Raw genomic sequence first — 22,643 nt, forward strand, 5'->3', positions numbered from 1 at the left:
GTGGATAATAGCCAGAGATGCTGGTTGGCAAAGGGGTCAGATATAGCTTGAAGATAGTGGCTGGGTTTCCTCCACCTCCAAGGACACCAGTGGGATGCTGGATGGTCGGTAGTCTTTCCCATGAATACGGGGAAGTATTTATGCTGACTGGGAGAAGGAAGATACCAATTGCAGCCAAAGGTACCACTTCCCAATAGCAGTAGGTGGGAGCAAGGCTTTCCCATCTGAGCTTTGTGATGCGCACCAGATCTAAAGTAAAACAGGAAAGTGAGGGGAGAAGGTTTGATCATTGTCACGATTGTCCCCAGAGTGCTGGAGAACAGTGGATTTCGTTGTCTCATATTATTATTCAGCCCCAAGTAAGAAGCTCTTTGCGTGCTCATGAACATGTACCAGAGTTGAGACATGAGTCGTCTTTTATTTTTGCATGAAGAGACTGTTTATTAAGGAGCTGATTACAAAGCACCCAGGTCCTTGAAATGTTCTTTCCCTTGTCAGTCAGGGCAGAGGATCCTGAGCAGGCCGAGGGACTACTGCTACTGTCCTTAATCATAAGGATGGGGCTTCAGAGTTGCATGGAAAAATTCACAGAGGGGTTCGCTGTCATTCAGTACTTTGCCTGGCCTCAGCAGTGCTGGCTTCAGTTTGCTGCCTGAAGGTCACTCTAGGGGAGAGAAAGACAACAGTCGCTGCCTTTAACCCCAGAAGTTGACTGCAGCATGGTCAGTGCTAACCCATACCCCACCAGATCACATAGCACTGCCTCAGGGATGGGATCAAACACCTGGAGTGAGCACCCCAGAGAGTTCAGACTAGGAGAGAAGGAACTGGAGGTGAAGTCTCTGGAAGGGAGGTGGCAGGAGGAAATCCATACAGATGCTTTCAGGGTCCACCCAGAGACAGCAGGTGTAAGGTACTGACTCTGGGGTCACAGGTTTCTGAGTGAAGCACCTGCTGACCCTGGCACAATGCTGGCTGTCAGTAACTAGATTTTCCCTGTTCTCATATAACCTGGGGTGGGCTGTGTTTCTTGTCCCTGTAGTTGTGGCTCAGATGTCATCCATCTGATCTGTTTCCCTGATCAAGGCTGACTTGTGTAAGGTTCTCTGACCCCTGATAGAGTCAGTACGAAAAACCGAGAGCATGAAGCACCACCCTGAGAAGATGCTGACTTTCTGCCGTTTGGACCCTCTAGGAATTGCTTTGGGCCCAGATACAGGGAGAGATGGGGTCAGGTACAGCTTAAAGTTTGAGTCATATGAGAGAAGCTGATGTTTTCTGGATCAAATTTCACAGGCAGAGGAAGAGACTAGGTAAGGTCCTGTATTAGAGGCAAAATCAAGTAAAGCAAAGCAGAGAAGCAAGGAAAAGAATTGTATTTCAGTTCCTTACCGATTTCAGTGGTTTGACATCGGCATTCGATAAGGCAAATGAAGACACTCCTTCTGGAACATTCATTTGTTTATACAGTTCTGAAATAAGGAAATATCATCTTGTGACAAGAGTTAAGGGAAACAGTAACCTGGATGGCTCTTTGGCCACGGTCACACGTGGGATCTCTGACATGTTTGTGGCGCTAGAAAAGACACTGCTACACACATTCAGCATGGTGGTGTCATGAATATGTACACCCCAGCCTGTAGGATGGAGGCAAGGTATGGTGTAGGGGAAGAAAGGCCCCCAAAGCAGGTGGGGACCTGGTGATCTAACACTGATGAGAAGCGATGTAGTACCTCACTGCAGGACCTGGCTGTAGGTTGTATGTACATTTGACGACCAGTATACTGTTTACAACCAGAGTAGAGCTAACCAGGAATGTGCATACCTGGCACATGGCACCACCATCATTGTTGTCTAAAAAGGTTATGATATTACCTTCAAGAGTCAGAACCATAATGTCTATAGTGGTGGGTGACCCAGGTCCACTGTTCATTTGTATGCCCTGGTGGTCTTGGTCCCAAAGCACCTGTGGACAAGACTTCCTGGGAGCTGCAGAGGAGGCAATTTGATCTCTTTTCCCTTTATAGCATTAGCTGCTGTCATTTATGACAGAAAAGGTGATGTGTAACCCAGCAGATGACAGGATGGCCCTGTGCTTGGTGCTTTAGTGTCATACATGTGTCATCTATGCCAGCAGTCAGAGTTAAAACTCCACGTACCATTGAAGGCAGACCAGGACTTCTTCATAACTTCAGACAAAATGCCTTCCACTTCTTCCTTCTGCAAGACATGGGAGGACATTTTCAGTAGAGCCTTGCAGGCCTCTGCTTGTCCTCAGGGCCTAGGACCTTAGGTCAGGCTGCAGGTTCCTGTGGGATTTCTCTGTTGCCCTTGTGTTCCATGAGCAGAGGTATTGTCCTGTGCACTGCCACCTTGCTACTGTTACAGCAGGTGGCTTTGGAACTTCAGGGACAACTGGGAGGTCAAAGGTGGGAGGCCTGGCAGTTGTTGGCCACTATGTCTGTTGTGAGGTGGTTCAAGGATGTATAGCTCTAGGTCCCTCCCTGTCATGGTGCTCCCTTCTCGCTCTCGTGACCGTCCTTTGAGATCATATGGTGTTGTTCTGCACCTCTGCTTCCTTCTCCTGCTCACCCTTCTTTGTGGGAAGTCAGGCTTCTGCAGAACTGGGTTGGGGTGTACTGTAACAGTACCCCACTGTGTGCACTCAGAGAACACCCCTTAAACTCTGCCCTCTAACAGCCATGGAGCATCTCTTAGTATTAATGACTGTATTTGAGTGTGTCTTTGTGGTTGGGGGACAATCCTACTCAGTGTTTTTCACTGATTCCACAGCCAGGAATATCCTGTCGCTTCCCTGCTAGGTAGAGATATAGGGATTGCTAGCCTTGGAGTGTTCCCTGAGTCTCCTGCTTCACTGACTCCCCAAATCTTGAGGTGCTAAAAGGACACATTTTCCAGTTCCATCTCTGGGCACCCACTGTGAGCCTCTATCTAGCATGTGGCACCGGACTTTCAGTATCTTCTGTTTCCTTTGTATGTGTATACATACATACATACATACACACACACACACACACACACACACACACACACACACACACACATGCTCCTTGCAGCCCCCACAAAGATGTCAGTGTGAGCATGGGCAGCTGTGGTTTAAGAGTTCTCCAGAGAGCCAGTTAGGCGCCTGTGTTTCTGTTCCACAGTAAGTTTGCGCTCTAATCCCCATGGGCCTCTCTTTCCCTTACTCCCGAGTCACTGAGTGTCTGGCGTTGACATGATTTCCCAGCTCTCATGGGTCAGTATAAAAGAACACATCAACTTACAGCCTCAGGGGGCTCCACTCTGTGATCAGACCTGTCAGTCACAAAGAACAGAGAAATGTTAGGTTCATGGGAACAGTACTACTCATGTTTAGAGTTCAAGTCTTGTCTCTGTTGGTTTGGATTGAGTCATCTGTAGGCAAGAGCTACTGAGCAGAACAGACATGTGACAAAGAACACAGAAGCCACAATTCCTGAGTCCCTGTAATGATTTAAATATCTGCCCAGAGCCCATCATATCTCTGTGTTTCCCAGGGTCTTTAATTCTCTGAGGTCTGTGCAGTTGCACCTTGTAGTACCTTGTGAGTTTGATGTCTGGTACCAGTTTGGTTTTTGAAATCTTGCTGTTATGGCTGACGATTAATTGCTGAAATGACACAAGGGAGCATGAGTGAGACATGGGTGCATGGCCTTTCCCTCCTCTGTGGAGACACCAAGGCAAAATGGGCCTCAGGGTTCTGGGGAGCGTTCCCTCCATGTCCAAGTCCTTGTCCTTCTTCCGACTCACGAACCCTCATTTCTCAGCACTCACCGTTTTCCCAGTGGCAAAGTCCTCGCCATCCTTTGTTATTTTAACCTCATAAAAGACTCTGAGGAGTTTGTCTTTCTGGAAGGTATAGGCTATTTTGGTGATGTTGGCTTCCAGGTCATTCGTCTGTTGAGAAGAAGACTTCAGTTAGTTTGGGGAAGAGGATGGAGGTGCTGTATCATGAGCCAGCATGTGCTCTTCAGTCTTGGCTGAGATACTGAGTTTGGTCCTCTAGACCTGGTCACCCGGCTGGATGCTGGTGCAACTGAGAAAAGGAATGACAGGGACATCCCACCCCTTGCCTCTGTTTACTTCAGTGGATGGATGTTGAGGCGGAACCCTTGTGAAATGTTGCTTTCTATCAAGTCTTTCAAAGTAGCAGTGCTCTTCTCTACCCTTGTGTCCTGGAAGCTCTCTGCTGAAGGCTTATGGACTGTGTGGTGAAGATTCCTGTATGTGGTTTCACCTGACCATAGTTTATACAGCTATGAGCTCCTCTTACTGCGGTGACTTCCTTTCATCTTAAAGGGGTGGGGGTCATATTAAAGTACCCCTGTGTAGGTCAGCCTGGTGCCCTTGCTGCTACTGTGACTTGGTCTGTCTCTGAGTCTTAGGGTATCAGAAAAATGAAGAAGAGTGTTTACATTGAGTTGTATTATGATAATTACTTGTCATTGATCATTTAAGGACATGTGACTTTTTGTGTAGGCATGTGGATGAAATACTTACATTGTTATCCCATACCCCCTTGCCTGATCCTGATACCTTACTGATAACATCAACGGCCCTTTTAGTACACTAAGGATGATGTGTGTCCTGTGGCATTGGTCTTACCCATTTCTACAAGAGCTTCCAGATCTATGCCAGTCAGTGATGGAAAATGCCTTTAATCCTAGCACTTTGGAGGCAGAGATAGATGGATTTCTGTTAGTTTGAGTCCAGCCTGGTCTACAGAGCGAGTTCCAGTATAGCCAGGGCTACACAAAGAAACTGTTTTCAAACCCCCACTTCCCCCAAACCCTTCAGATCTCATTTACATGTCTACTTTCTCCCTCAGAAGTGACAGCCTCAGCTCATGTCCAGAGTGGCGCAGACCTGGGGTGATAAAGGACACTCACCTTGACCGAGCTCTGCTTGGCCACATAAACTAGAAGTGTCTTCAGCATTGAGGTGGACATAGTTACAGAAATGGTGGCGTTTCTGGGATCTGGAGGTAGTCGACTTCCAGGCACGGGCACTGTTCTTTTGCCAATGTTGGCTGCAACCTACGGAGAGGAAATTAGAGAACTGGCTGTGTGAGTTCAGGAGACTAGAAGGAGAGGGAAACTGTGACTTGGCTCAGACAGGGCAGGGTGCAGAGGCCTTTGCTCCAGTGGCCGGGGAGCAGGGCTCAGGGAGGTTGGGCTTTCCTGAGAGGCCATGAATCCTCACCTGAGGGCAAGTCACCCTTTCATGATAGACTTCACGATGACGTGTGTGTTTACTAGTTACTTCCTGTCCTTGTCACAGTCTACAGACCTGAGGGCTAGTCTCCCTCCATGTCTCTCTCCTTCCTTTCTTCCCTCCCTCCCATGTATCATAAATCATAATGTGGCAGAATAAGTCCTTAGATTAAGTCCATTCTTGAGTATTTTCTCTGTCTGTCTGTTTCATTCCCTTTTTATAAATGCATTCTCCCCTCATATTTCTGAGTTATATTATCTCTTTCTGGAAGGGATATTGGACCATTCAGAGATGAAGATAGAGAAGAGAGGATTTTGCCTAACATCATTGTCCTGTGCATATGTTCGTTAGTTTTTTTGTTTTGACTTTAGAGTGATTCATACTATCTGTTTATATTAGTTATATTCATAAATCATGGCTCTGTTTCCACATGTGACCTGTATAGAAGAATCTGACCCTCAGGTTGGCTATGTCCTTTGTGTGTGTTGTAGGTCATTGATGAACGTCCTCCTGAATGTGCATGGTTTTGTGTTTCAGCATCTGAGAGCAGTTTTGTTTATGGATTTGCAAAAGAGAAGCTGAGCCAACTCTGTCTCCTTTCTTTACCACTTGCCATGCTCTGTTTTTGCCTTCCTGGTTGGGTAGGAGGTGTTTGGAAGGAGCTGGCCCTTTTTGTTTTGTTGTGTATAATCCCCTGAGAGTGGAGACCTGAGCTGGGCGATGTTTTGGTTTTCTCTGTTGGGGTTCTCACAGGCCCTGTGCTGTGTGTTTGAACTGGGAAGAACGCTAGCCTGCCCATGCCCTGATGAGTACTCTGGAGACCGATCCCAGGAAAGCATGGGGGTGAGAAAAGAGCCGGTCACTATTTTAATGTCCTGACTTTTTGATCTCTTTTGTGGGCTCAGGTAGACTTTCAGCCTTCATCCAGTTATTGCAATGACAGCAAATACTTACACAGTAGAGGATGGAAAGTCCTTTGGGAGACAACCTGGCACTTTGAGTCTGGTACTTGAATAAGCCGGTAGCTGCGGAGGAGAGGAGAGGGAGGAATGGAGAGAGTTCAAACGGCCGTTGACAGCTGTTGTGCCTCAAATGCAGCTCTGGTCTCCCTCATAGATGGACATTTGATTCTGTCTGCCTTCCATGCACAAGGTGCTCTCTTGGATGCCTTCTACATCCCAAAGGATGCTATGAGCTTGTGGTTTACCCACATGGATTCAGATTTTTTTTAACCTGATGTGTCAAAATGTTCTTGGAGAAGGAAATACTGGCTATCTAGACCATGTAGTTTGTTTACCCTGCGCCTTGAGAAATAAGCTAATTTTCCTACTTCATCTCTCTGTGTGGCTCAACCAAACATGTCCTCTCACCTTGGCTGTTGGCATGTTTATAGGGATATTGTGTGATTTCCTGATCTCAGGACCCCATAGATGAGGACCTGGGACTGCTCCCGATTCAGACTCTTTGCAGTACTCCTTTGAAAACGGTTTGTGTTGGGAACTCTGTGAAGATGCCCCAGAGGCACTGTGTCCTTTCTCTTCCATGTGTCAGAAGTCAAGTGCCTTCAGAGAAAGGTCTGCTGGGCCATTCTCCTTCCTAAGTGTGCTGAGGATGTTGTGTGAGTCCTTGTAGTTTTGCAGTCTGTTACCCTGGAGCCCATCCTCTGTAGTATGCCACCCTGTGACATCCCCCAAGGTTCCTTGGGCACCTCAGTGTACTGGCGATATGCCACCAAGGAAGTACTCACTGTTCTTGCACTCATTAAAGTTCGTGAGAACGATGGCACAGGAGTTGGAATTCTCCAGCTGTGAAGTCAGCACAGGTTAGCTTAGCTGAGGGAGCACCAGTCGCCTGTCTTATCATCCTACCTTCTCTGCATCTCCCCTTGGCTTCCCACTTTCCCGTGTCCTTTCCCTGACCTCTGTTGGACAGAAGTTATCCGCTATTCTCAGATCTTGTGTCCTTTAGTTCTGCTGCTTGGTAATGTAGTGATATTTTATTTGTGTTAATAAGTAAAGCTTGTCTGGAGATCAGAGTGTGAAACTGCTTCCCTGGTCAGCCTTAAAGACCAGGCAGTGGTGACACACACCTTTATTCCCAGTAGTCACACTAATTGCCATAAAAACCAGGCAGTAGTGTGCACACCTTTAATGCCAGCACTAGAGAGTAATATGAAACAGGAGGAGACAGCTCTCAGATCAGCCTCATTCTGAGATTCCTGGAGGCAGGATCTCCATTGCAGGCTGATGTAGAGGTAAGAGCCAGTTACTAGCTGCTTTGCTTTTTCTAGTGTTCATGTTGAACCCCAATATCTATCTCTGGGTTTTTATTAATTATGCTACTGGTTTATGGTCCAGAGGAGCTGCTTGTCCATGGTGGCTCTTGTGCTCCAGAGGTCCCTGGCACTGTTCCTCAATCTGTCCTAGCAGCTGGGCATTTATAAAGCTGCAAGTTTCTCTCCTACTTCCCAGGGATCAGGTCTGTGCAGGAGCCCCACCCCTTCCCTGGACTTACATTCTCATTCATTTCTACTGTCAGCAGTACAGGGACGATGTCATTCAAGGGCAGAGGCAGGGGGAGAGGCACAGTTCCTGTGACTCTGAAAGATATAACGCTGAGATCAGTGATCTTCATGTTTCTGGGCTTGTCCGTGTCTTAGACAAACCGACTCACTGATGAAGGCATCAGATGATGTCTGGCTTCTAAATGAGCGTGTGAGTCCTGAGCTCTCGTCTTGGTCTTTAGTGTTTAAGGAGAATGCAAAGATACCTGGGCAAGTCACAGGACACCTGGCCCAGAGGTCCCCTTGGATAGAATCACCCTTCAGACACTGGAGCACATTTGTCCACAGACCTTTCTGTTGTCTTGGTATAGCTGTAGATCTGAGTTCACAGCTTTCTGTGTTCTAGTTAGAGAAACTATAATGACTCCTGCCTAGGTCATAGCAGAGGGAAGGAAGGAATGTCAACGCTGGGTATGGGCAGGTGAGAAGCATTTCTATTCTTCTAGTGTGAGCCTAGTGAGAAGGGCCTGACCCTCTATCTGTTCCAGGAGAGGAGCCATAGGCAGCTGGCCCCCAGAAGTGGTAGAGAGATTTTTACTGTGTGGCCTCGAGGTTCTTTTTTCCACTTTGACTCAGGTCCGTGTACTGTTTAGGAAAAATATAGGATGAGTCACTTAAATAGAGCCAGCAGGAAAGACATAAGGTAGATGTGAGAAGGCTGTTCTTAGCTACAGAGGAACGCTGGTCGTCAGCTCTCCTGGCATTTCCTGACTGTCTAGTGTACTATGGTGGACCAGTCTCCTCTGAGACAGCAGCTGGTCCCCTCTGGTACCCTTCTGCATTGATCGAGTAGAAAGAAAGCGGGTTTTACGTACGTCTCTATTAACTGAATGTTCACTTCGTTGACCTGGAAATGGGTGTCCTGGATGTCAAGGTTGATGCACTGGGTGTTGTTGGAGGAAATAACAGCTTTCATTGTCACATCCATTGCAGACTGAAACTTCAGTAAGCTGATGACAGATCCAAGTGCGCTGTGGAGAATGACATACTGCCTGAGAGGTGAGGCTCCAGCAGAGGGACGGGCATTTGGGAATCAGCCTCACGCTTTGGGGAAGGTTGTCGTCTAGATGGGAGGACTGTGTTCCAGTCCACGTGCTCCTAGGTCCTCAGTCCCATGGCACAGAATGAAGAGGGGGCCATTTTCGGTAGTTAGTTAACATTTGACTAATAATTGCCTTTGTAGCCTTGAGGAGGTCACCTGTTGTGGGTGGCAGAACCTACGAGTCTCGTACTTATGTCTTCTAGTTGTGTGGAAATGCATAAGAAAAGCCCAGCAGGAGACAGCTTGGGCTTCTTAACATAGGAAGGTCTGGACTGATCCAGCTTTTTCTGTCTATGTGTCCCTGTCATCTGGCTAGGATAGGGACCTCATATTCTAATCCTTGGTGACCCGGCAATCATTTTGGGAACAGGCTCACCCTTTTCCACCTATGTTGGCAGTGACTGCCGAGTGGACTTGGATCTCATCCGCTGCCATGGTTATGTCTATGCTGTCCACGGTGACTTCATCAACCTTTAAGCTGCAGAACAACAACACAGACTCAGTTCTCTGCCTGGAAACAGCCTGGCCCTCATGAGAAATTCCGTGCGGCCGCCAGTTCCGCACCAGCTGAGCTCTGCCAGTCCTCTGGCTGCCGAGCTCCCCTTCCCACCCAGTGGTTTAAGGTCAAGACATCCTGGTCACATCTTGCAGCTATTCCAGCGGGAATAAGTATGTCTCTCTATGAAAGGGCGGCTTTCCCCGCGGTTGCTGTAGGGTGAGTGTCAGCGTTCCCAGTGAGCAGCTGTTTGTCCAGAAACCCAGAGAACTGTGAAGGAAGCACTTACTCGAGCAGAAGGTCTTGGACCTTGACCTTGAGCAGATCTGAAAGTGGGTCTTTGACGCTTTCTGGGAGTATTTCATTCACCTTGGCCTCTACAGAGTCTTTCAGGTTGTCTACGTTTCCAATCATGTCATCCAAAGGCTTCTTGATATCGGAGAGCACGTCTCCATTCAGAAGTCCTTTCCCAGGGCCCTTGTCTCCACCGAGGCTTAGTAAGCTGCCCAGGCCACCACTGCCCCCTGGGAGGAGCTGGCTGAGACCTCCAGTGGCCTTGGACCCTGAAGAGGGCTTTGAGGGATCCTCATTCCCTGCTTTGCCTAGGATACCATCTAGGCCGAGACCGCCTGCCCCTTGTAGGAGGGAGGTGGGATCTAAGAGCGAGAGCAGGTCAGCATTGTCCACGGTGGCTATCAGTGTCCCAAGCACACCTGCTATGTTAACGTCATCACACTTGACTATTTCCTCGATCTGTGGTGGCAGAGCGTCCATGAGATCTGAAAAAGATCAAGAGATAGTCCTGCTGTGGGTTTTCTGTTCAGATCATCCCTAGCAGCCTCCTTTTGGAAGATGGCATATTGAAATATGGGGCACATAGGAACTCTGTATTCTGCCTTCCCATTTGAGTGCTTCCCCTGCCTAAGTTAAGAATATTTGTCTGTCAGAAAGGTTCCCCTTCCCTGTTGTCCATAGCTCCTGTTAGTCCTCATGGAGCTAAATGTGATCAGATTGTGTGCTACAGAGATACTTAGGGAACCCCATATATGTATGTTATTTTTCTTGTAATTTGCCTTGTTTACTTCTTTTTTTTATTTAAAAAATATCACAAGCACACAGACACACATACATACACAGAGACACAGACACATACACACCCACACCCACACACGGTGCTATCTGGACTAGTCCTGTTAAGCCCTGAGCCATCGGGCCAACTTTATTTTTTTTTCTCCCTTGTGTCTATTCCTCAATATCAGCCACAATCTTTAGATTTTTATGGTCCCCTGATCCCCATTCTCTGTGTTTTTTGAGGCTTGCTTTGGATGTGTTACATGGCTTCCAGATGAGGGATAAAGGTTATGGTCGCTGATATCTTGTGTATAGTCCAAGAACTTCAGAAGTAGGTGTGTAGTTAAGGGACAAGCACAGTTACCCTTTCTTTCTAGGCCATTTTGCCCCATTCGCCTCCAGTGTTTGGTTCACCTCATCACCTTAGTAGTCTTTGCAGAGTATTGTTTCTGGGATGTGCTATGTTGGACAACCTTTGCATTTGCCTGAGGCTTGGGCACTGATAGTCAGGGGCCTATCATATGTTTCTCTCCATCTGGTATAAATAGGAAGGGAGACATGGAATTCTGGGTAGTAGAGAGCAGATTGAGTGTCATTCTGTGACTTGGAAAGTAGTCCAATCGCTAGGTTGCTATTTCCACATGTCTGTCTTGCTAGCTCTAGTAGAAAGTGCATGGAAAAAAAATGTCGGTGAAGTGTTGAATGTGTTCAGCCTTGCTAACTTCAGAGCTGAGACTGATTGAACCAAAGGGCATCTGACTCAGCAGAATTGCAGTTGAAGCAGTCCCCTGAAGCATCTCTTACAGCCTTTTTGGTCCTTCTTTGTTGAGTTCTGTGTCTAGGACATTGGACTTATGGGGGTGGTTGTTGGCCACTGTGACAGTTCAGTGACTAATGGCCTTCATCTCCATCCTGTCATGCTCTGATGCAGGCCTTTGCTAGACCATTGCTGCAGGGAACTTCCAAGATCTACAGGTGTTTCGTGTCCTACTTTAGCTTTCAAATCTATCCATTTCGTATTGTTCAAACTGAATCACTTCTTTGCCATGCTTTTAGCTACCCAGTTTCCTATATTCTCAGCCTTTGAATACCTCATCTCATGGACCAGTGTGTATCTCAGAGAGAGAATGGAGTGGAAGTTTCATGAGAGTGTGTGTGGTAAAGGGCTTCCCGGCAGCTTCTTAATTTTCTGTTTCCTTTTTCTGGAAACAGGCTGAGGATTAATTAACTGTGGGAGTCTAGACGAGCTTAGGACCCAGCAAGGAGAAAATCTGTGATGTAACAGAGTCTCTAGGTGGTAAGAATTCAGTGGAAGGCAAATAGAGAGACAGCCTTTAGGGTCAGACATTGTTTTTGTCCAGTATAGGGCTGACCTGTTCTAAACTAGTACTGAAATCTTACATGAAGCTCCACCATCTCCCAGAGCTTTTGGATGAGCTGGATTCCGCCCCTTGCTCTTCCAGAATTTCTAGGTATGGACCACATTCCCTTCTCTCTCTAGGCACCAAGAAGATGTCCGAGGATTCTTGTGTTTGAAAACCACTTGTTCAGAAGGTTGACCGACCCTGCTCTGACCTCAGAAATGATCAGGCTATGGGAGGTGTGGACAGGAGCCAAGATGACAGCTGAAGTGAGTCTTACTTACAGTCCTGGAGTTTGCCACCGGAGAGGAAGTATCTGGCTGCAGGTGCACACTTGCCACCTTTGGAGAGAGCTGGTTGATTTTTGGGAGCTGAGCCTTGCTTGTTGGGGGGATTTCTGAGGCGTGGTGGTGTTGGCAGGTTAAGCGGGAGGGTGGTCACATTGGTCACCAAGACAGGGAGATTGATTACCCCTGGGGGTGTTTCCACCAGGTCAAGTGTTCCTGAGTGGATGCTCAACATGATGGCCAAGGCCCAGAGAACCCACATCGTTGTGACTGAATCCTGCAGAAGAGAAATGGGTCACATATGTCAGTCACAATGGCCCTTTGAGTTGTAATGCAACTTTGTATAGGGGATTCCTTGTCTTTGTTAGAGTGTGTTTTTCACATTATCGACACCTCAGTTATCCTCTATTCATGGGAATATGTTAGCATCCTGTGGAAGCAACTCCTTCCTCTATGGGTAACTGTACTGTCATGAATGGCGACATCATGTCAATGTTGTCTGAGCCCTACCCTGAGCTCTGACTTCTTGGATCCATATATATCATCCTGCTATATTGTGTAGTCACATATCCTTTGTATTATCCCCAATATGAATTTCTCCCCTCTTTTGTTTCTCAGTGCTGAGGTTGTACACAGGACTTGCCCATGTTATACAATTGCTCTAGCACTTATCTGTGTCCTAGCCCCCTGGTCATGATCCAGTCCCTGTCTGTGAACATGTCAAGACCTTAGCTCCAATCTCAGGTTTCTTCCCCAAGTGTCTTCTTAATGAGTAGCTAGTATTGGACTTTACCTGAGACATCTTAAGGAACTGTGCCAGCAAAGCTGGACATTAGGCCCCATCCTTACCATGGTTTCCCTTGTCTTAGATGGTGTTCCTCATTCATGGTGGATCTGAGCTGTGCTAGAGGCTCCTGGAGATTATTTCCCATCTCCCTTTTTGATTCCTCTCTTATGCTCATTCTCCACATGTTTTGTCTCTGACATTTACCTTATTCAGCTGATTATTCATTTTGAGACAGGGTCTTAGTCTCCAGTCCCAGCTTTCCTGAAGCTTGCTTTCTGGTTCTGCCTGGCTGTGACATCACCGAGAACTGTTGCCTCTGTCCCTCCATGCCTGGCCTGTCTTTATATCTTTGAATTACATTTATTCATTGCTTTCTGTTAGCTGTGATGTTTGTTGTAAGTCACGTGTGTGTAAGTCCCAGGACAACTGATGGCTCTGGTTCTTTCCTTCCGTGGGCTGCAGGGATCAGACCAAGCTCATCAGGCTTGGTGACAGGTCCCTCTGCCAGATGAGTGGTTTCCTTGTCCCTCTCTAGCGTTGAAACAGGACTGAGGCATGTGTCATGTCATTTCCCCCTAAGACAGGAGTTGCCACAGCAATTTTTCTCTTTTGCCCTCCTTCACCTGCCAGGGATTGCAAAATTGTGGGTGTGGGTCTTCTCTTTGACCTTTGGAAAAGTTGTCAGAATCATCATGGGGTCACTTCTGTCAAATCATGACCCCAAGAGAAGTAATTGCAATTTGGTATATGACAGAGGAGACCCTGCCTATGTGTTCATGATAACAAAGATCATTCATCAGACCTCAACTAATGCCCCTGCTTTACAGAAACGCTGCTGCTGCCTGACACAGTCGAGGCTCCTGCGGTCCACCTGCCCAGCAAGTGCCTCCTCCACCCACGACTGGTACCACTCTGGTAATTACTTGATGTTGATTTAAAATATCACCTATAATCTCTCTCCTTTCATCCTTCCAAACTTGCCGCTCTCTTTTCAAACTCTAATAGTCTCAGTAACTATGTCTTTCCAGAGCTGTGGGGGCCTTAGTCTCAGAAACTGGTCAACCTTAGACAGTGGTTGTGATGGTTTAGGTTGGCACTGTGCACACACTAGTGAAAGTTAGCCCTCTATTGCCATTGCCATCAGAAAGTGATTCCAGTAATTCAAGCCAGTGACAATTCCTTGCCTGGAATAAATTGCCTTTTTGAAAACTAAATCTCACCACATTTCCACCAGACTTCTCCCTTTCTTTTTTGACCTCTGGGAAATCTAAACAGTATTACATCCATCTAAACATACTGTTAGGACAAGTGAGGCATTGTGCCTCTTAATGAGTTCATGTGTATGCTGCCTTGGCGAACCTCTCTGAGAGTTCTAGTGGCTGGTTTTCTGTTTTCTTAAAATAGTCCCCTAATCGGCCCTTGATATCTACCATCCCACTTTAGGCCCAGTATCCTGCAGTTCAACAGCAGAGGAACATTCTAGATCATCAGTGAGTAAACCCTAGTCATCTGTCCAGAGGTGACCTGTCCCATGGTCGTTCCCACGTAGCCTGCCATTCTTAGTGCATCTCTCTGGGCGGTCCTTACCTTGTCCCTCTGAAGGATCAACGTCTTCAGAAGCTGCTTCTCCTCCTGCTCCTGCCTCTGACTGTCCACCCCAAGGCTGAACCCCACTTTTATAGGCATCCACTGTCTCCTAGAAAGGTCATCATAGAGGAAGGGGCATGATCTCGATATGCTGATAAGACAGGCGTGATGCAGTCTGCTTTCCAAAATCAGCGGTGGCTCTTCTTGCTTTTGTTGGCATGTCCCTAGGCCTGTCAAGAGCTGGTTTTGAGATGGCAGAGACAGGCACGTCACAGAGAGAGTGCAAAGGCCCTAGGGGCCTGGTGCTTCTTTGTGTTCTGTATTTATCTTTGGGATGGGTTGCAGCCAATAAATTGCTTTCATCAATGTTTTTATGGAGTTTTTAGAAGGTGGTTTATCTGTCCCCTTCTTGTTTTACATCCTCACAAGCTCTCTTGTGTCTTGCTATCTTTTAGTCATTGGAGTGTTGGGTGACTTTGTACAACGTCAAGATGGACAGAGGCCCAAGGCACACAGTTATAAGTCTCTTCAAAGAGCTTTTATGGTGCCACAATGTCCTTATGTATAAACTCAGCACCTAATGATGAGCAGAAGGGCAGGTATCCATGATTCAGCTATGATGTCCCTTTGGTCATTAATTTAAGTGATGGCTTCCCATCAAGTAGTTTTTCTCATGTATGACTGACATGAAACATCCTGTGGTATCATTCCTACTCACGAGTAATGGGGTGTGCACGGATGGTATATTTCTAGTGACAAAATGAACCTATCTGAGCATAGTAGTGAGCTAGGGTCTGTCAAGCAGAGAAGTTATATACCTGTGTGAGACTCCTATTAAATCTTCTTGTGAAAGTATAACAGGGCTAGCAGAGATGTGTATGCATTTATATTTTCAGTAATATTTATTTATGTAATTATGAGACCCCTTCTATTTATTCTTTTTGTGAAAGTAGAACAGGCCTGTCAGGGATGTGGATGCTATGTACCATTTATATTTTCAGTAATACTTATTTATTCTTTGAAAATGTTTTACATTCATGCAATGTATTTTGATGTTATTCATCTACCACTGCCTTCTTCTAACTCTCCATGGTACCCTTGCTTACTCTCCCTCATAGCTTCTCATTTTCCTTCTTTTGGTTATTTCTATACCTTGACCAATCAGGGCTCTCTACCTTTGTGTGGGCAGCAAACCTGTAGTATCCCCAGAGGAGAGAAACCATCCCTCAACCATCAACAACTGCCAATAGCTCATCCACTAAGTGTAGGTCTTTGCTTGGTCCAGCTTCATCCATACTGGAATCACAACTGGTCTGATCTCCTGGACGACCTTGCAGGTGATTACAGCTGGTAGGAGTTTATGTGTGCGGTAGTAGTGCCACGTCCAGATGTCAGCAGTTCACAGTTCTGAACATCTTTTCTGCCCTCTCTCTCTCATGATGTTTCCTGAGCCTTGTGTGTAAGGAGGTTTTTGTATATTACTTGTTCACAGTGAACTCACAGTTACTTATACTTCACACTTGGGTCAGATATGAGGCTGTATTAACTACTACCCACTGCAGAAAGAAGTGTCTGGCTAAAGTCAAAGTGATAAAAAACCTACATGTACATACGTAGATGTTGGAACGCAGTTTGACAGCATGCGCTGGTAGTGAAACAAGAGGAGATTCCCTTCCTCGGTCCTGCAATCTCCTTAGTCATTTGCTTTTCAGCCGTTTACAACAGCAGACATGAAATCCCTCTGTGAAGCAGGACTCATATTCAGTCAGAAAGCCCTTGTTTATTCCCATGCTCATCATTCCACTATGGGCACATCCTGTGTGCCCACATCTTGTGTGCTGTGTGCATCCAGTGTGGCATGAGACTTTTGATGTCTCTCCTGACCCAGGAAGCTTGAGTAGTACCTTCTGGCACTTTAATAGCTACCCAGCAGGGACAGATTTTCCTGGTCAATGGAAGTTGATTTCTTTAAATCCTGCATCTTTTTTTAGAGTGCTGACTTTGTAATATTGTTTTATCATTTAGTTAGGGTAGGCACCTGTACTGTCTAGTTTAATGTCAACTGGACACAGGCTAGGCTAGTTCTCAGAGAGGAGGGAGTCTTAATTGTGAAAATGCCTCCATAATATAAGGCATTTTCTTAATTAGTGAGGGATGGGGGAGGGCTCAGTTCATTGTGTGCGGTGCCATCCCTAGGCTGGGTTCTGGGTTCCTTAAGAAAGCAGGTTGAGAAGGCCATGGGGAAGCAAACCAATAATCAGTGACCCTCCTTGGCCTCTGCGTCAGCTCTTGCCTTCAGGTATTTGCCCTGTTTGAGTTTCTGCCTTGACTTCCCTCTGTGATGGACTCTCACCTGGAAATGTAAGCTGAAATAAAACTTTTCATCCCCCAAATGCTTTGGTCATGATTTTTGTCACAGCAATGGAGACTCCAACTAATACAGCCCCTAAGAGCAACAACCTGTGCTGCTTTGGGTACTTCTCTCCGCCCGATAACTTGTAAGTTGGTGTCTTAATTACAATATGTTGTAGGAGCTTCTTTTCTGGTCCTGTTTATTTGGTGTCCAATGAACCTCTTCTATCTGGTAGGGCAACTCTTTTGTCTAGACTTGGGACATATTCTTCAAGGTTTTTACTGAAAATATGCTCCATGCTGGGGCTGGAGAGATGGCTAAATGTTAAGGAGCACCTGCTGCTCTTGCAGAAGACATGAGTTTTGTTGCCAGCACCCACATCAGACAGCTTACAGCCATCTGGAAATTAGTTCCAGGGGGTCTAATGCCCTCTTCTGGCCTCCTCAGGCATTCTCATGCATGCATGTATACACACAGAAACACATGCAAAATGCAAAACCCCACAAAATATCTTAGCAAAGTTTGATAATATTTTCCATGCCTTCAGTATGTTATTCTTCCTCTCCCATGTCCACAAAGTAAAATAAAGGTTCTGTCTTCTGTGGTGTTCCAAAGCTTTCCATGCTCCATTTGTAGACTCTCAGAAGCTGATTATTGACCTTTAATGAATAATCCACTTCCTCTATTTCGTCTTCCAGTTGTGACATTATTTTTTCTACACAATCTATTCTGTTGTGGATTTTCACTGATATTTTTATTTGAGTTTATTTCGGCATCTCATTCTTTGTGAATTCTGCTTTCATATCTTGAATTGACTTCCTCCTCTCATTCAGATCTTTGTTTCTTGTTGGGCATACTCATAGCTTCTTTGCTGTGTGGCAACACAACTGTATTCATTATTGTGAGTTCTCTGTTTGGAAGTTCTTTCAGATTTTTCTTGCTTGGGATTGTTAGCATACAGTTCAAATTTTTTGGGAAGGGGATCTTCCTATTTTTATTTTTTCTTGTGTGTGTGTGTGTGTGTGTGCATCTATGTTAGTTTCTTGGCTGGGACTTGCACATCTGAAGTAGTTTGTTGATTTAGTCATTTTTTTCTTTAAGTAACTGTTTTACTTTCAGTGGAGGATGTTTAGTGTACAGAGAGGGTCAAGACACTTTTTCCCTTTGTGGCACTGACCCTGAGGGTTACAACTGTGGGCTGACCTGTTGGTAAAGTCTAGTGTGATTCCCATAGGAGTTGTGTGGCCTATGGGGTGGGAAGGAGTGGGTCTGCCAATAGGCACGGGATGCCAGATGCCTGAGGAATGGGACAGCAGGGCAGGAAAGTGGTATTCTGGAGAAGCTCGATGTCATTGGCAGCACAGGGAGCTGAGATCCTGGTGGACCCTGCAGCCTGTGGCACAGGGAAGAACTGGGCCATTTGACTGATGGAATGGAAAGGAGAAGGATGAGGATGTTTTAAAGAGGTGCTGATTTGTTCCTTTGCTTAGCAGACTGAAATACAGCACTCTTCTGGATGGGGTATGACCCCTGGAATCCCAGTTTGGGAACAGAAAGGCTGGAGCTCAGTGCCTGCTGGAGGAGGGGTGTGTCCTGGAAGGGATTTCACAGCTGGGGACTCGTCAGACCACCAGGAGCAGAGCCTGCAGGGGGACAGTGATGGGAGCAAGCGCATCCTGACTGGAACTGCTTAACTGACATAACGCTGGGCCCTACTTAGCCAGAACCTCATGCCAGGACCCTACAAAGGGTCTCGATGGGGAGACAGTGTGTCACTGGTCTCTTTGTCCTGCTTCCCATGGAGACATGCCGATTAAGTCTTCTTTTTGTGCTTTTCACATTCATTTGGCTTTTAGTTGTCTCCTTGAGAGGGGTGTGCAAACCTGGCTTGCTGGATGGGACACTGGGTGTGACCCTAAATTCAGTAGCAGAATGAGGTGCGAATGCTGCTAGTGGTCTGTGGTGGTTCTGACTGCACCGAGTTTCTGCTCGGAGCCTGACTCCTTTCTGCCTCTTTTCTCATCTTGGGTTTCTCAAGCTTCCATGCCTGTTTTCTGTGTGAGGCTTCCCTTCCACTTTCAGAGAAAGCTGTGGGGCTCCCATCCCTGAAGTGTTTGCCCTTTCCCCTGTACATGCCATCACATGGTCTGTTACAATCTGAGACCCAAGGCAGGGTGGGGTTATTTGATGAGAGGTCACTCATGCCTGCTCCGGCTGCCCACATGCTGGAATAGAGCAGTCTTCCTACTCGCCCTCATGGTCTTTCAAGCAGCCTCAGCATTCATTGCAGGGCTCTCGCCAGCCACACTGGTCCTTGCTCTGAATCTCAGCAGCTGCTCCCCTCCAGGCCCCAGTGTGGTCTTGGTGAAATGTCAGATGCAAGGAACAGTTGAAAGCTGACTTTTTCTCACAGGGCAGAACTCAGAGCGTTACCCATGATGCTCAGTAGAAGACAGAACCTAAGTGTTCTGGGTCTTATTTTTTCTGGACATTTGAGGGAAATTGAGCCATGTTTTTGACGACAGTTGTGCCACCTCTCATTGATTAAACCTCTTGATTTAATGTCCCCTTTGGAGTCAAACAACTTATGAAAGAGGCAGGGAGTGAACACATCAGGAGGCAGTCTGTGGTGGCCTCTGATCCTCTTGGTTCTTAGGAGATGGGGCAACTATTGAATTCTGCCAATCCAGGATGCATGGAATGTGTCATACAGGGCAGGTTTCCCAACTGGGGACAAAGCGCTGACAAAGGGCAGCTTGTCTCAGACCCTAAGTGATTTGACCTTCTCATGTGCCTTTGAAGGGAGAGCCTTTCAAGGCTGTCCAGGACTGGTCTGAGATCACAATTGCCTGTGATAAGCAAAGTTGGTGCCAACTGTTAATGGCTTCTGTGTGAAGAGATCACAATGGGCCATCTTGAGCCAAAGGTGTTGACAGAGCCATCAAGATCTCCCCCTTTGATAGCTGTGTTCTTCAGCTCACACACAATGCGCACAATGGTGCACAGACTTCCACTTCTCTTTTCTCCTGAGCTTGTCTGTGTCTGGTCTTCTCTAAGTAGGGGCTGAGTTGGGCTTTTGTGCCATTGCTTCTGTGGTGTGATCAGTTCTGACCTTTGGGAGTCACAGGCCACAGGTCCCTCTCCTGGGTTCTTTGTGTCTCTGAACCTTCTGAATTTGTAGGTAAAGTGTGGTTTTGATGCAGAGGTGACATTTCTTTGATGAGGTGTTGGGAGTCAAGACAGTGCAAAGCTTCCCCTGAGGCCCTGATGTATGGTAAAGGAATGCAAGTCCTTGGCTAAACCCAGGAACATTCTTGGCCTGACCAGGGATGTCCCCAAGCAACTCAAACTGTTTCTCCCCAAGGGGTTGTGGTTATCAATTCCAAGACTGTTATGTTCTGGATTAGCTTCCTACTGACTTTGTTCATTGTATATCACTTTTTGCTGAATCTGTCCCATTTTCCCTCTACAAATTGTACTTAAGATGCTATACTTCTTAATGAACTTGCTTGTTCTAAGAGATAGCTTGTTCAAGATCCTCTGACCCCAGATTTCCAATTTTTAACGTTTTGTCATCCTCTGGTCCCCTCCCTCAGGACCTGTCACTGAAGAACAATATGCTGGTCCAGGTCAACATAACAGTGCTTGTGAGGGGTGCAAAGTAGACTCTCTATGCATCTCTAGGAACTGGGGCTACCCTAAGGGATTGTGAGGCCTTTTAAGTACTTGGCCTACTGTATCTACTATGTGTAGTCTGGCCTTAGGAATTTGGCCTGCCTTGGAGTGTAGGAGAAAGTACTCCCAATATTTGCCTGCTTTGAGATCAGCAAGTGGTTGGACCACAGGGTAATAGAATTGTCAACAGTGTCAATATGGATACACTCCCTAGGGTATAGGACATGGACAGGACAAGGAGTAGTATTCAGTTGTTTCCCTAGGTACTGGGTCATCATTCCAGCATACCCTTGGTATTTCATCTTAATTAAGGGCATGTGGCAGGCTGCCTCATTGGTGAGCCTTATTGTAGGGGTCAGCACTCAGACTGCCACTGGATACTGAGAATGTCCTGGGAGCATAGTTGCAACAAGAACCTGTGTATCAGACCTACACTAGGGACAGCATGATGGGTAACCTGGGTCCTGGGTTTATACTGAAGACAGTGTTTGAACGTCTCCATGGCATTGCATAAACTCTGCTTTTTGCATGTGGTCACCTATTTGAATCTGGGTTTACTCTCTGGTCAGTGTAAGGGTGCCCCCTGGGTACTGGACCTGATGTAGGGGCAGTATGATTTTAGCTCCTTAGTTACTGGGCCTGTACAGAGTGCAAGTGGTCCTCTGAGATACGGTCTCATCCCAGGCTAACTGTGGGGTTATCTTCTGGATGCTGTCTGGGAAACATTTAGACAGTCTCCTTGGTGCTAGGTCTTTCCTGAGATTAACTGGAAGTCAGCCTCCTGAGTTTCAGGTCTACACTGAGTCAATATGTGGGTTTCCCCATGAGTCCTGGACCTACCTAGTTTTCAGCACACCACCCTATTAAAACTGAGTCTGTCCTTTAGGCAGTAAGAGGCTGTCTCCTTCAGTACTGGGTTTGTCATGGGGACCATGTTACAGCGGCATCCTGGATAGTAGGAATCCACTGAGGGCAGAGTTCAGTTAGCCCTTGAATACTAGGACTACCTGTGGTCAGAATGGTGTGTGCTCTCAGTGCTAAGCCTACTCGGATGGCGGTATAGACATGACACTTTGGACACTGGGCTGGCCCTGGTTTATAGGGTGTGTTGTCTTCTAGGTCCTGGGACAGCTCTGAAGGCTTTGAGCGTGGGCCTCTCTGGGTAACGCGCTGCACTTAGGTCAGCGTGCAGGTGGTCTTCTGAGTCCTGTGCTCAAGAGTGCACATGGTCCTCGGTGGACAGATCCGTCTCTGAGTTAACAGACGGTTTGAATGTGAGGGGACTTTTCTTAGTCCTGCTGTGCTCGGCCCAAGACCCTTAAGTTAAGTCCTGCAACAGCACTTCAGGTTCATGTCTCATGCCAATCAAGAATAAAGACAAATACATTGTGGGTGGAAGTAAGCAAAGTACACACTTTATTAAAGGGGAATTACAGAAAAATGAGAAACTAAAGAGAGTGGGAGGGGTTTCTGAGAGAGGAAAGGCTATTGAACTTTCTTCTCTAGGGTTTTCTTGTCTGTGTGTGTGTGTGTGTGTTCATGTGCACACGTGTGTTCGTGCCTGCTCACACATGCATGTGCAGGTGCTGCATAGCAGAAACTGGACCAAGGCTGAGTGTGCTAATTACTGTTTAGTTCTCCATGCTATCGTGGGCTAAGCCAGCAGAGGGCGCACATGCTCTAGTCATGTCTCTTGGGCCAACCTTATAGTAAGCACTTTTTGCTTCATGTCCACCAAAAAGTAGTGGCAACTGTTTTAGTTACTCTATAGCATTGATGGGCGCTCTGTCTTAACATGGGTGGAGGCTTTTGTAGAAGCTGTCTTTACATAGTCTGTTAGGATTAGCAGTGTTAAAAGCAAGGAAAAGACAGCAGTGCCTTATGTATGCTTCTCCAGGGTTTGAGAGGGGACAGCCGGCCTACCTTTACCAGTTCACAGCACTGTCCCTCCTCTTCTCTGGCCAGTCTGGTTGTCTCACACATGTACCAGCCTCCATTTCCGCCTTCCCCAGTGTTCCAGGCTTTGCTGCCCTAACCTGTAGTCTCTCTCTTAACATCAGCCCCACTGCACTGTACGTGAGCATCTTGTTGGTTTCCCCAGAAGCCATTTTCCCCTATCGCCTACCAAGAGGCAGCTCCTGCATCCAGATCAGCATGCGATGTCC

General features: G+C 46.8%; 1 protein-coding gene across 1 annotated transcript; it reads right to left on the reverse strand.

Annotated features, from left to right (window-relative positions):
* Positions 1–503: 503 nt before the first annotated feature.
* On the reverse strand, positions 504–12,338 carry LOC125398718 (vomeromodulin-like). The gene is made up of 14 exons (XM_087911415.1): positions 12,074–12,338; positions 9,647–10,136; positions 9,238–9,339; positions 8,635–8,790; positions 7,771–7,855; positions 7,004–7,061; positions 6,211–6,281; positions 4,932–5,078; positions 3,817–3,939; positions 3,584–3,651; positions 3,288–3,318; positions 2,160–2,220; positions 1,393–1,472; positions 504–664 (listed from the first exon to the last, which is right to left on the reverse strand). The coding sequence occupies exons 1-14, from the start codon at positions 12,336–12,338 to the stop codon at positions 641–643; spliced, it is 1,761 nt and encodes a 586-aa protein (XP_087767541.1). The 3' UTR covers positions 504–640.
* Positions 12,339–22,643: the final 10,305 nt, after the last annotated feature.

Source organism: Myodes glareolus, chromosome 10 (assembly GCF_982192425.1).
Source record: "Myodes glareolus chromosome 10, mMyoGla1.1, whole genome shotgun sequence".
In the NCBI taxonomy this organism is placed as follows: Eukaryota; Metazoa; Chordata; class Mammalia; order Rodentia; family Cricetidae; genus Myodes; species Myodes glareolus.